At 57.7% G+C, this 14,531-nt stretch overlaps 1 protein-coding gene across 1 annotated transcript; it reads right to left on the bottom strand.

Moving 5' to 3' along the window:
• Positions 1-4,505: 4,505 nt before the first annotated feature.
• Positions 4,506-14,286, bottom strand: LOC119564341 (peptidoglycan-recognition protein SC2-like). Its single transcript, XM_037884310.1, has 4 exons — positions 14,270-14,286; positions 9,449-9,652; positions 7,856-8,052; positions 4,506-4,732 (listed from the first exon to the last, which is right to left on the bottom strand). The coding sequence occupies exons 1-4, from the start codon at positions 14,284-14,286 to the stop codon at positions 4,506-4,508; spliced, it is 645 nt and encodes a 214-aa protein (XP_037740238.1).
• Between the last annotated feature and the right edge of the window lie 245 nt (positions 14,287-14,531).

The raw sequence follows: 14,531 nt of genomic DNA, 5'->3' as shown, positions 1-14,531 counted from the left end.
TCTCCCACCGCTGCAACGACGCAGAAGTTGCTTTAATAGCAGCCCCCCGCCCCCCCGCCCCCACGCCAAACTGAGTCCCAGGCCTTGCTAACGCTCAGTGCCATGACAGCCCCAGGAGATTATTGCTGCGGCGTGTGACGAAGTGGGACTGTTCTTAATGTTTCCTCTGAATAGTGTGGGGGTGCCTCAGCTTCCCCTAGGCAGTTCTTAAGTCTCTAGGTGGTGGGGTAAGGGTGTATGATCCTTGCAGAGCCCTAGAGGGCAGGTATGTGCAGGGGCCTGGACACAGAGAATGGCCGACACCCTGTTTCCTGGGTGCTGATGGCCTGGCCCTTCCCCCCTGCAAGGTGAGAGCTAAAAGGGTTGGAGAACAAAGGAATCAGGTGCCCTCCTGGCCCGGGAAAGGGACAAAGCCCAGAGGAGGAGGGGCTGGAGAGAGTTTCAGTTGAGGCTGGCTGGGGACATGGAGTGAAGTACAGACGTGGTTGTCTGGCTCACTACCTCCCAAAATGGACCCAGCTGAGGGGTCCTGTTCTCTGCACCTACAAGCTCTGTGTTAGACCATGTTCCTGTCGTCTAATAAACCTTCTGTTTTACTGGCTGGCTGAGAGTCATGTCTGATCGCTGAATTGGGGGGCAGGACCCTCTGGCTTCCCCAGGACCCCGCCTGAGCGGACTCGCTGTGGGAAGCGCACGGAGGGGCAGAGGATGCTGAATGCTCCGAGGTCAGACCCAGGAAGGTGGAAGCTGTGTGAGCTGTTTGCCCTGTAGACAGGCTGCTCACAGAAAGGAGACTTCCCCAGAGTCCTGCCTGGCTTCATGGGGAGCAGTTCCAGAGCATCGCCCAGGGACTCCGTGACACGGGGGTCTCGGCCCAGGGGGAGGCAGTGATTCCTAGAAGCAGGGAGAGCAGCAGCACTGTAGATCAGGGAGCTCTGGCAATGCCAGTGGCTGCCTGGGGTCTGGGTCTGCTCAGAGCAGATTGTCAAAGACCAAACCCCTCTCACCACCGACTCTGTAGCTCCCCCTTGCTTTCGGTCTGTCTTAGGCACCATCCTGGCCCTCATCCCCCTGGCATTCGAGCACTACCCAACCTTGATAGCATTTATTCTAACTGCCCCCTTCAGGGCAGGGTCTGGCAGCTACCCCCACTGTACAGACAGGGAACTACAGCACAGAGGGAAGAAGGGACTTGCTCGAAGCCAAACAGAGCATCTGTGGCAGAGCTGGGAAATGAACATGGGTCTCCTGGGTCCCGGGCTGGCACCTTCTCTTCCAACCTCCTGCCCCCTTCGTCCCTGGTTCAGTGGGAGCTGTGGGAGCTCTCTGGGGCACAGGAGCTGGCTGGTGCCCAGATGGAGCTACGTTGCCTATTGCACAGATCTCTCTTTTCCCGAACATTGAAAATGCTGCTCCAACCTTACCAGAGTCTGCCAGGATCCTTGCAGCTGGTCCGTGCTAAATTGTGAACTGTGCCCTGGCCTCCCAGAGCGGGGCAATGGGAGAGGGTGGGGCTGGCCCAAGGCCCTGCTGGATTGCGGCTCATGGGTAAGGAGTCCAAGTGCTACAGACCTCTGTGCCAGGACGGCGCTTTGTGGGGGGTTCGCAGCTCCTCTCTCCAAGGCCTGTGTGGGAGCAGCCGCTGCAGAGAATCCCAGGCCTGATTCCCCCCACGCTGGGTCTCCTGAATGGCCCCTGCCCTGGGGGGCTCCATTCCTCACCCAATGTCTCCTGCTGACTCTCCAGCAGCTGCACGGCAGGCGTCCTAAGGCACCTCTAGTCCTCTCCAGAGCTCAGGGGGACTGGCCTGGCATCGGACTGTCCTGGTGAATGGAACAATGGCTCCGGGCAGCCGGAGAATGCCTGTTCCCCCGGCAACCTCAGTGCCATTCTCTCTGGAAGTGATGGTGTCAGGAAAGGTGCTGGAGGTGGTCAGGCCTCGTGGTTGGAGCTGGACTCAGGAGGCCAGGGCGTGGGTGGAGCGAGGCTGGAGCAAGAGCAGGGCTGGAGTAGGACGAGGGGCAAGGTTTTGGTATTTAGGCTCTCAACCCCCCCCTCTGCAGAGCAGGGACCTGCTCTCCCTCGTTAGCTGAGTCCCAGAGCGGCGGGGACTCACCTGATCTCACGCAGAAGACTTAGAGAGGAGCGGGGAACTGAACACAGCTCTCCTGGGTCCCAGCCCAATGCCTCATCTAACACCCTGTGCCGCCTTCCCGTGCCCTGCCACCAGCCCTGCCAAACCCTCCTCCTTGTCTCCGTCCCCTCCGGGCTCGACTGGTGCGACCCCTTCTGTCGAGCCGCCCCAGACTCCCTCCTGTGCACATGCCGCTGCCCGCTTCCTGACTGGCACCAGGCTAGTCGGCCGGCACCGGGGCACTTGGCAGACGTGCGCCACCCAGCTAGGAGCTCGGGGAAGGCTCGGGGTGGTTGGCGATGCAATGGAAAAGCAGAGGTGGACACTAGAAGATTCTCCTACCTGGAGTCAGGAGTGGGCTGAAGCCTGCGCGTAAATGGGCCACCCACTTTCTGCTGCCGGTGGCGGAGCTGGAACTGCTGGCTCAGCGTTCCCCAGCGGCACGTGCCAGCTCTCGCTCTCCCAGAGCCAAGCCTGGCAGTGAGGGGATGAGGCTGTGCCAGCCAGCAGGGGCGTGTCACAATGGGCAGGCGAGTCACAGACCAGCCACTGTGTGACTCCCCAGCCATGGGATGCCCCAGCCCAGACTTGCTCTGGCCTCGCCGGGGCTTTAGAGCCTGTCCTTCCCCACCGGGGTCATGGGAGGCACCTTCCGCTGTTATACCAATAAAATAAAAACCAGCAGGATCTCATGAAAGGGAAAAAGGCAAAATACCACATTTATTGTGAATACAGAAAGAATCATAGTAAGCAGTTAGTTATAGCTATAACATTCCATTCAATCTCATATTTATTCACACATTCATTCATGCAAACACATACACACAGGTTCTGCAAGGTTGTTATCATAGTTACCAGCCTTAGAGTTGCTTATGCCAAGCCACTGGCCAGGTGGCCTGGACATGAGGAGGGAGCAGGGCCTTGTCAGATGCTCATCTGATGCTCCTGGAAGTTGGTTTGCAGAATCAGACCCCAAAGTTCTCACTTTTTAGAGTCTATTTTTATAGGAATTTCTTCCTATGCCAGTCTATGGGAATTGCTTCATCATGCTGTTGCTGAATCAATCAGCAGACAGTACATTCCTGACGGCTCCGTGCTGCCAGATGTTATCTTGTTCTTTGGTTCTCCCATTCTTGAGTCTGTTGGGTGGATTCCAGTCTGCCCTCCGGGGGTCCTCTGGTTATTTCCACTTGACGCCTTCTTCAGCTGATGGACACTGGATTCTTAGGCTGGCACCTCCCTGATCATTCAGTTATTATCCACACCAAGCATCCATCCACATACATCCTCTATCTCTATTTCAATCACAATTGTTAATACAACAAAAGGGCGGGGAGTCTCTTGGTGCTGTTTCTGTTGTTAGAGTATTGCTTTGAGTCTCTCTCTCTGTGAATTGCTTTGAGAACAGACTCAGTCTTAGAATGTACTAACAGAATTAGCAGCTTGAAAGTTTCACACATAGAGGGAGAGAAACAGCACCAAAAACCAAGAGACCTCTTAATTAGTAATACCCTGGAATTGAAACTATGGGGAATCAAACTCATTTGTGATTTTAATACAGAACTTCTTTAATATGATCCAACATAATCCCCCTTTTGACACTAAGATTTATAATCATCATTGTAACTTTCTATGTAGCCTATTCAAGAGAAAGTACTGTGAGGCAATTTGAGTTTGTGATTCCAATTCATGCCACATACATGATTCTAGTGATGTATCTTTACTACAAGGTTCTATGGCAACAGGCAAGGTGAGGCACACCCACTTTTGAGGAGTCCATTCGGTACAACCTCTAGTGTCCAATAGCTTCCCTCCCTCCCCAGCCCACTGGCTCAAGGTCCAGGGTAGCCAGAAGGATCCCATGTGCAATATGGGGAGTGGGCTAACCTTCAATACCTTTACCTCCAGGGACTGTTGGTGTGCAATTTTGACAACAATTTCTCCCATTAACAAGTCTGGTTTACAATACTGGAAACATATTGCATCCATTCATATTGATAAGTGTCAAACAATGATCTCTTTCTTTTTTAACAAATGCATCAAACCCTTAATATTTCCCAATTTTGTGTTCCAAAGTAGCTAGTGCAAGAAGCCAGCAGGAGCATTGCGGCACCCTGTGCTGCAGAGGCCCCCTCGCTGCATGCAGGCTCAGGAATGCATGTCCTTCCTCAAGGGGAGCCTCGTCCCCGGCCTGCCCTGATCCTTGTCAGCAGGCCTGCAGGACACCAGGGTTCCCACCCTTACTGCCATACGCTCTGATGGAGAATGGGGTAGCAGAGGAAGGCAGGAATGGGGTCACGTCATTTACGACAATCCTTTTTCTGGCTAGGGCCATAGCATAGGTCCCGCTAGCCCACCCGCCAGCCCCCATTCACACGTCTGTGGCTTGCAGGGTGTGCTGCGGGCCGCCAGGCCTTACATCATGAAAGAACGGCAGGAGTTTCTCAGCCACTTGCATAGCCACGGGGCTGGCGCTCTGCCTGTCCATGCCGGCGAGGATGTCTCTCAGCACGGTGATGGCATTGGAGATGATGCCCCTGTCTGCCTCGTGTAGCCGCTCCACGACTGACTGGCTAGCTGACGCTGGAGTTTCCCCACCTGTGTGAAAGGAGGAGCTGCTTTACGAAACACCCTCCGGTGACCCAACAAGCCATTTCCAAAACAACGTCTGCCTCCCCTGGAGACAGAGGCACGGGAACTAGGAGTGCAGGGGGTGCCTGGCCTTTGTCTGTTGTTCTGCAGGGCAGGGCCTGGCTCCTGCGGGGTGCATCTCTGGGTGTGTGCAGCACCTGGCACAGCTGGGCCTGATTGTGTCTGGGGTCTCTGGGATCCAAAGAACCCTAGCACTAGAGTAGCAGCAGAGCTGCGGACTCTAGACCCCCAGGGAATGCTGGCGACACCAGTGATCAGGGACGCCCGGACAGAGCCATTTTGCTTCAATTAGGAACCATTTTTTCCTACGAATCCCCTTTTTAAGCCTCGTATGTTTTAACTGTTGATAATGGAGTGGCTGGTGTAAGATTCAATTAATAAAGAATTAAAGAGGATAATTTAATTAATGCAAATCAACATGGGTGTATGGAAAATATTTCCCGCCAAGATAATTGCCATCTGTTTTTCGATGAGATTACAAGTTTGGTAGATAAAGGAAAGAGCATTGGCATAATGTATACAGACTTCTGTAAGGTGCTTGAGTTGGCCCCGCATGCCAGTTTGATCGGAAACCTAGGACGATACAAAAGTAACGTGGCCCACAACAGCTGGATTATCAACTGGCTGATAGGTCTCAAAATGTAATTGTAAGCTGGGAATCAGTATTGCACTGGTGTGTTTCCAGTGTGGTCCCCGCAGGGATCGGGTCTTGGCTGTATGCCATTTAACATTTTTATCAATGACCTGGAAGAAAACATAAAATCATCACTGATAAAGTTTGCAGATGGCACAAGAATTGGGTGAGTGGTAAATAATGAAGAGGACAAGTCACTGATACAGAGCGATCTGAATCGCTTGGTAAACTGCGGGGGGGGGGCAAGGAAACAGTATGTGTTTTCATATGGCTCATTGTAAATAAATACATCTAGGAACAGGACAGGGGACTCTGTCCTGGGAAGCAGAGACTCTGAAAAGGACTTGGGAGTCCTGGTGGAGAATCAGCTGAACAGGAGCTCCCAGTGTGGCGCTGTGGCCAAAAGAGCTCATGTGATCCTGGGATAAATAACAGAAGAATCTGGAGTGGGAGTATTTGGCACTGGTGTGACCAACTGCTGGGATCCTGGGTCCAGTTCCGGTGCCCACAATGCAAGACAAATGTTGATAAATTGCAGAAGGTTCAGAGAAGAGTCCTGAGAATGATTAAAGGATTAGAAACCATGTCTTATAGTGAGAGACTCAAGAAACTCAATCTATTCAGCTTAACAAAGAGAACGTTGAGGAGTGCCTTGATTACTGCTTATAGGTATCTCCCTGGGGAACAAATATTTAGTATAGTCAAGAAAGTCACACTAGGCATGGATCATTCCTGTCACTGGTAGACCACATCGGTTGCACAGCAGGCCCCACCTCCAGCCTAGGGGCTGAACCCTGGAGAGCGGGGATCTAGGGGTCACAAGCCACACCCGAGCTCCCAGGGCGACGCGAGGACATGCAGGGCTCATGGGATCCTGAGCAGGACAAACAGGGGAGTGGGGGCTAGGGAGGGGATTTTCCCCCTGTGTCCGGCCGTCGGGAGACGGATGCTGGATCCTGCGCCCGGTTCTGGGGCCCATGTGATAAAAGGGACGTGGAAAAAGAGCCACAAACACAATTTGTGGGCTGGAGAAATGGCTGCCAGGGCGGGACAGGCAGAGCTCAGCCCATCCAGGTGATCACCCGGGGAGGAAATACAGGACCTGGCGGGTGCGTTAGCTGCGCGGAGAAAGGCAGAAGAGGAGCCAGGGGCCGAGAGCTGAAGCCAGACAGGGTCCCCAGTCCAAATGTCGAACAGGGAGGGTGATTAGCCAGTGGAGCAAACTCCCCTGGGCCCCCAGAGCCAGCCAGGGGATCCAGTGACGGGCCTCGTGATGCCGTACACAGGTGACCGCCCCCCCCACCTGCTCCTACTCGCTCTCCCCCTCCCTGTACCGCCAAAGGTCACTACAGCTCCAGGGTCCTATGGGCTGCTCCTGCTCAGCTGCTTTCCCTGGCACTAGATCTTTTCTGGGTTGCTGCTTTCCAGGCTCCAGGCCGTAGGTCTGGCCTGAGGTTCTTGGGCCGGATCCCGGCCCTTCTGCTTGGCTGGATTAAACCCCCACCTTGTTTGCTCACAGCCAGCCAGGTCGCTCTACAGCAGTGACCCCTCGTCATTAGTCACCAATTCCTACATCACCGGAAATGGTCCCTGCAGCAGAACCCCCTGTCCCAGGTGTCAGGTCAGCAGGGGAGCACAGGTGTATGGCGGGAGCCCTGCAGACGGGATTCCCAGCTCCCGGCAGGGCCTAGCAGGGAAAAATTGCCAACTTTTCAATTCCAGAAAACTGAACATCCTTGCCCCGAGGCCCCGCCCCTGCCCCGCCCCTTTTCTGAGGCCCCTCCCCCACTCACTCCATCCCCTCTCCCTCTTTCGCTCTCTCTCCCTCACCCTCGCTCATCGCTCATTTTCACTGGGCTGGGGCAGGGAGTTGAGGGGCGGGGAGTGTGAGGGCTCGGGCTTAGGGCTTGGGCTCTGGGGTGGAGCCAGGGATGAGCAGTTTGGGGTGCAGGAGGAGGCTCTGGGCTGTGGCCGAGGGGTTCAGAGTGTGGGAGGGGACTCAGGACTGGAGCAGGGGGTTGAGGTGAGGGAGGAGGTGTGAGGTGCAGGCTCTAGGAGGGAGTTAGGGTGTGGAAGCGGGTTCTAAGCTGGGGCAGGGGTGTGGGAAGGGATTCGGGGTTCAGGCTCCAGGGGGTGCTGTCCTCAGGCAGATCCCGGTAAGCGGCGACATGTCCCCCCGTCTCGGGCACAGCCACGGGGCTCCACATGTTGTCCCCACCCCAAGCACCAGCTCCTCAGCTGCCATTGGCCACGAACTGCAGCCAATGGGAGCTGCAAAGCCAGAGCTTGGAGTGGGTGCAGCGTGCAGAGCCCCGTGGCTGCCCCCAAGCTGGAAGGACATGCCAGCTGGCTCCTGGGAGCCGCACAGAGCCGGGTAGGGAGCTTGCCAGCCCTGCGTCAACTGGACTTTTAATGGCCCAGTCAGCAGTGCTGACCAAAGCTGCCATTGTCCCTCTTCAACCGGGCACCTGGCAACCCTAGCAGGGAAATCTGTACAGATGGGACCCACGTATTGGAGAAGTTGCCCATGAAGCTGATTCCCAGCGACTTATGGCTCCAGTTTCTGGCATGGGCCCGTCTCGTTCTCCAGCCTCTGCCCTTGTAAACTCTGCCGTCCTCGCCGATCAGGAAGCTGCAGGCAGAGCACAGTGTGAGACCCTCACGGGCACGTCGGCTGCACCCTCCCCTCCCCATCGCTCCTGGCAGCTCCCCCAGAGTCGTCGCTGACCCTGCCCGGGTTTGAATCGGGGACCTTTGGAGCTAGAAGCTCAATCCTCTGCCATGCAGCTAAAGACCCACTGAGGAAAGGGACTGGACTGGGGGGGCTAACCTGTATTGCACTCTTTGGCCATTAGGTGGCGCTGTGTGTAACACCCCTTATGGAAGCAGCCCTGGGTCCCTCCTGGACAGAGCCGGGGGGCAAGTGAGGGCTGTAGCAGGCGCCGATGTGGGGCAGGAGAACAGTGCAGGAACCCGCTGCCCAGCAGGAAATTCCCAGCTGAGTTTCCATCCCCCGACGTCACCATCTCAAAACATTTCACAGAGAAAAATCTCCAGCCAGGTTTTCGTTCTGGGCTGTCAGGCTGGCCGCAGGGAAAGGCGTCGAGGACGCCAGCATGGGGCGGTGTCACAGATGAGGAGGGCGCAGGCCATGCGGTGTCTGTCGGCCGAACTCGTGGCACAACCCAGGGGCTCCCTGCGGCCCTCCATCCCCCAACCAGCTCCGTGACTGCCCCCTTCCCATCCCCCGCTCTTCAGGGACTCCCTCAGCCCCCCCCTCCCCCCATTTCCCCCTGCCAGGGGCTCTGTGCCCCTCATCCCCCTCCAGGGCAGGCAGGGCGGGCAGAGCTGTGGGTGCAAACACATCTCTGCACCCGCCATGTTTTCCATCTGCCCCCCCACCCCCAGTGCCTCATGGGGGTGATAGCAGGATGCGGGGGAGGGTCTCGAGCAGCCATCACAGAGCTTGAGGCTGGGCCGGCCCCTGGGAAACAGGCCCCAGCCTAGCCTGGTCCCATTTCCCAGCCTAGGGGAGGGGCAGGAGCATGTGCGGCAGCTGCTGGGGTGGGGCGGGGGGTGGGACATTGCACCAGCACTTGGGCAGGGCTTGCGGGGGCACACAGGGTGCCAGCCGCCAAGGAACTGCCTGAGAAACAGGATCAGGAACTACTGGGTTGGCCCTTCCCAGCCTAGATCTGGTTCCCCACTTCCAAGTGTCAGCACCTCCCCAGGCTCCCCATCATCCCTCAGCCCCCCCTTCACAGGGTGCTTCCCCTCCAATGGAAGGGGCTCTGTATAACCCCTATTTCACCTTCCCCCTGCCAGGGGCACTCTGTGCCCCCTCACCACCTCTCTCCCACAGCTGAGGTGCTGGGTGCACCCCTCCCCCATTCCCACTTTTCAGCCACCCACCCTGCCTCTACCCCTGAGTGTGGTTACTGCTGTCCCCCTGTGGCTGCTTGGGGGCAGTAGCCCCGAATCTGCCCCTCAGCTCTGGGGAGGCCCCCACCCCACCCTGCCGCACTCACGTGTAGCCGATGTCGGGCCAGCGCTGGTAGTCCATGTGGTAATTCTGGATGCCCCCGACCTGCCGGCTGCAGGAGGCTGGTGTGTAGCAGCGATTCCCTGCCGTGTGGTGGAGGATGACGTAGGGCACTGGGGTCCTCAGCGGGACCCTGCTTTTTGGGGGCCGGGCCCCCCACTGTCGGCGTGAGACAATGTGGGGACAGCCTCTGCCATGCAGGGGAGGGGAGAAAGGGCTCGATTAATGTGGGTGCCCCCCACCTGCCCCAGCCCACGCAGCAGGATCGGGCCCAGGGCTGGTGCTCTGAGTGGGGTCGGGGCCACGGCAATGGGGTGGGGTGGGGGCCAGCAAAGGCCATGCACGGCGCAGGGGGGACGCGCAGCCCTGCATTAAATGTGATGGGGCTGGAGAGAGGCCTGGCCGGGAGCCTGCTCGCCCCCGCAGCAGCACCCGCTGCTGGCAGCAAAGGGTTGAACGGGGAGCCAGGCCAGGCTGGAGGGAGGCCAAGCAAGGGCTGGGCTGGAGATGGCGGGTGGGGCTGGTGCTCCGAACTCAGCCCGGGCTGGGGAAGCTCCCGCCCAGGTTGTGTGGCTCAGCGCCCGTCTGTCTGCTCTGCCCCCTCCGGTCATTTGCATCCCTCCCGCCTGTCCCCTCCGCTCTGCAGCCTTTCTGCTGTGTCTGCGTATGGGAGGCCCCTGATCCTTCTGGCCTCCCACTGCTGACCCCCCTGCTCCTCTGCCAGATCCTTTCAGAGGTGGGGGGACCAGGATGGAGTCCAGTGCCCCAGAAACTGGAAGGTCAGAACATCTGACCTGAGAAAAGGCTCATTGGGCACAATCAGCCTGGGGAACTCCCTGCCACTGGCTGTCACTGGGCCAAGAGCAGGATCCAGCAACGGATCAGAGGTTTCTATGGAGAACGAGGACAGCCAGCGTCACAGTGGGTGGGACTGGATGGGTTCCTGCCCCGGGGCTTGGGGCCACTACTTGGGGGGAATAGAAAGGAAATTCCCCTGTGACTGGGTTATTCCATCATGGGCCACAAGGGGGTGTCTGGCAGCTCCCTCTGGAGCATCTGGCACTGGCCGTTGCTGGAGCCGGGACACCGGGGTAGATGGGCCCTGCTCCGATCCAGGGGGCGATTTCTAGGCTGCAGGGACATTCCCAGCACAAATCTTCCTAACAGGGCCTTGGTGTGAGCCAGGAACCAGCTAGTGTTGTTACTGCTTCCCCCACCCCACCCCTCTGTCCCTGCTCTCCACCACCCCAGCCCCCTTTCTCCTTCCCTCCCCACACCGCCTGAGCTCGCTGCCCCTCTGCATGCTGGGAGCTGGCACTTTCTGGCTCTTGGGTGCCCCAGAGCAGTTCGGATGGAGCTGGGCTGGCAGGGGACACGGCCTGGGCCGAGGGTGTGTGACACTCTGGGATCGGCTCCTCGTGGGCAGGGCCAGGGGCCTCATCCCTTGGGCCGATGAACACTAGGACTCTGGGGAACGGGCAGCAGGGGACAACCCAGCCCTGCCTCGTGGAGGGATGGGCTGGATGGGAGCAGAGGACATCTCCAGCTCTGCAGGGGCAGTTCCAGCCCTGGGCGCCAGGCCAGGGGGCATGTTAGTCAGCATGTCTCCGTTGTTAATTTTCCAGGCCTGTGTTTCCACCCCCTCGGTTCTCAGCTGCATCAGGGATTCCCCAGACCAGCAAGAAGAAAAGGAGTTCTTGTGGCACCTTAGAGACTAATAAGTTTATTTGAGCACAAGCTTTCGTGAGCTACAGCTCACTTCATCGGATGCATTCAGTGGAAAATACAGTAGGGAGATTTATATACACAGAGAACATGAAACAATGGATGTTAGTGGATCAGGTAAGATGAGCTATTACCAGCAGGAGAGTTGAGGGCGGGAGTGAGGAAAAAACCTTTTGTAGTGATAATCAAGGTGGACCATTTCCAGCAGTTGACAAGAATGTCTGAGGAGGCGGGGGAGGGAGAAATAAACATGGGGAAATAGTTTTACTTTGTGTAATGACACATCCACTCCCAGTCTTTATTCAAGCCTAAATTAATTGTATCCAGTTTGCAAACTAATTCCAATTCAGCAGTCTCTTGTTGGAGTCTGTTTTTGAAGTTTTTTTGTTGAAGAATTGCCACTTTAGGTCTGTAATCGAGTGACCAGGGAGATTGAAGTGTTCTCCAACTGGTTTTTGAATGTTACAATTCTTGACATCTGATTTGTGTCCATTTATTCTTTTATGTAGAGACTGTCCGGTTTGGCCAATGTACATGGCAGACGGGCATTGCTGGCACATGGTGGCAGATATCACATTAGTAGATATGCAGCAGCATCTTCCTCTCGCTCGGCCCTGTGGGGACACGCGCCCGTCACAGCCGGCCTGCCACCTCCAGGAGGGGGCGCTGCTGGGCCGGAGCCAAACACCCCCAGAACCCCTGGGTAGCAGATCCCCCTGTGCTCAGGCTGCCCCGGGCTCCAAGCCCGGCCTGTCGCCTGACGGCAGCGTCCCAGCCCCACTCAGATCCCCCTTCCCCATGAGCTTCCCGGTCCCTATGGTAGCCCCTTGAGCAGCAGGCTTGGCGGTGGCTCTGGCTGTACTAACAGCCCCCTGCCCAGCTGGAGCTGCGGGGAGAAGAGCCATGCTGGGGGGCAGAGCTGGTCCATGGAGACCGGCGCCCCGTGGGGTTCAGACAGGGGCTGGCATGTGCCCTCCTGGATTCCTGCAGAGCTGGGAGCAGAGTGAGCTCCGGACGCCGGCACCTGCTTCTCTCTATACGTGCCTGGGAGGGTAGTGGGGGCTGGGGTCAGGTAGTTGGTCAATAAATCGTCGTGCTGATGCTGGTGGGAGCCCAGCCACCGAGGAAGGGGGGGGGATTTCACCAGGGGGCTGCAGTTGCTTAAGACAAAGCCAGGCTCGTGCAGCAGGGCTCAGGGGTCTGTAGCAGCATCCAGGCTGACGGACTGCGCGCCAGGTGGGAGGGAACGATTCTGGCCTGGCAGTGCGACCCAAGGGGCAGAACCTTCATCCCAACGTGGGCAAGGCTGGGCACAGAGCACAACCCGGCCTGGGGAGCTGGGGAACGCTGCACCGGGGGGACAGCACGTCAGCCACTGTCCGGGCCGCCATTTCCTGCTCCAACTGATCCAGACACACCGCCTGCCCCAGCTCCCCTGAACTCCAGCTGCAGGGCACTAAGGCAGCGCCTGGAGATCCCAACCTAGCGTTGCCCAGACACACAGTGACCGGGATCGGGGCCCCGTCACGCCAGGCGTCGTTAAGTGCTGAAGGCTGGAATGTCGTTGCCTCAATAACGCTGTTTAGGCTGCCCAGAGTTTCTGTTCTTGGAGCTCAAATGTTACCAACACGAACAGCAGACAAGGCAGGATGTGAATCCAGCAGACCTCAGTGGTAGTTACAAAGAAAGCCCACAGCACGGTCTGTCTGGGGAGAAAGGCCCTCGGCCAGGTTCACTGCCCTGGAGGCACAGTCCTAGCGCCCGGCTCCGTGGTTACCGGTTCACTGACGCGAGTGCCCCGTGGCAAGGAGCGGCTCCGTCAGCAGCGGGAGTCGCCGCTGTCCCCTAGGCCACGCAAAGGCTGACGGCGAGGTTCCCCGAGAGTAACAGCCTGGCACAAACAGCTTACGTCCCCCCTTCTCTGTGTCACAACGTTTGTCTGTTACCTCCCCTGGGTCCTGAGATCTTGGGCAAAACCTTCCTCTTCATTATTTTGTCCAGCCATTTTATCTGGCACTAAATTGACTGTATTTGTCCCAGCTAAGCTACATTTACATAACTCTCTAGTGCCTAGGACACGAGCGACAAGTTTGCCAAGTACCTGAACTGCACAGCAAACTTGTCAGCATTTGGTTTAACCCATGGCCTGACTTTGGTTCACTCACATCTTGCCCCAGGCCCAGTGCTCCCGGCTCTCCGTACTACCCCGGACGCTGCCCAGACACACAGTGACCGAGATCGGGGCCAGGAAGGGATCTGTCCCCACAGCTCCCACCTAGTGGTCAGGTGAGGGCATGACAGACACTCTCTGACCAGGTGCCCCCATAGGTAGCCGCTCCCTCCCTTCGGCTGTCTGTCCCCTCCTGTCTCGCCTTCTGGCTGGGTCACAGGCCGGGTCCAGCCCCTCCGGGGTACGTAAAGGGTCCAACAAATCCTACTTCCGCTGTCCGGCAAAGCGCTTCGGGCATTGCCCGGCCAAAGCCCCAGAGTCAGGACTCTCTGGGATGGGGGATCTGCCTAGTCCTGAGTCGCTAGTGTCAGGGACAGGCCGCGTGCCTCCAGCCCTGGTCGGGGAGCCCTGGGCCATCCTCTCCCCCGGGCTCCAGCAGGGCCCCAAGGCGGGCAGCTGAGACTTGTGTCTGGAGTGCTCTGCATCATCCCCCGCCCCTCCCCGCCCTCCCGGGTCACTTCCCACCGACCTCCCCAAGCCAGAGGGAAAAGCAAAGACTGGAATAAACCCGAGGAGACCTCTCTGACCCTGCAAATGTCCAGAGTCCTTTCCCTTCAGCAGCTCAGGTAGAGCATGAGCGGGGTCTGCCACTGGGCTCCTTCTGCAGAGCTGCGAATCCCAGCCCTGCTCACCTCCGCTGGCGCCTTTCAAGGGAGCTGCTCTCGGCTCCCTGCCAAGCTCCTCCTCCGGCCGGGCAGGGCCCTGCGGGTGTGGCAGGGCAGAGCTGCCCGAAAGGATGGCTGAGGGCTCAAGCCTACATTTTATTTACCAAACAAGGGGTGTTTTCTTAGCACCCCGATGCCACCTCGCCTCCTGAGATTATCATCAACATCATCGACACGCAGGACTCACCTGCCTTCGCTAGGCATCTTTCTTGCTGCATTTTGCAGCACTCAGCAGCTCCCGGTCTTGTTGGATGGAGATGGAAAGATAAGGGACGTCCCTTGTAATAAGGGACACTTGGCAACTCTGCCACCAGGGCCCAGGGCAGTTCCCTAACCCCTCCCTCTCTGGGAGTGGTTTGTGCACCAGTCACAGGGCCCTGTCGTGCCAAGACACACAGTGACCAAGATCAGGGCCCCGTCGTGCCAGGCGCTGCCCAGACACACACAGT

This window comes from Chelonia mydas, chromosome 23, assembly GCF_015237465.2.
Source record: "Chelonia mydas isolate rCheMyd1 chromosome 23, rCheMyd1.pri.v2, whole genome shotgun sequence".
NCBI classification, from domain to species: domain Eukaryota; kingdom Metazoa; phylum Chordata; order Testudines; family Cheloniidae; genus Chelonia; species Chelonia mydas.
The sequence above is the reverse complement of the archived record's forward strand: the minus strand, read 5'-3'. Positions and strand labels throughout refer to the sequence as shown.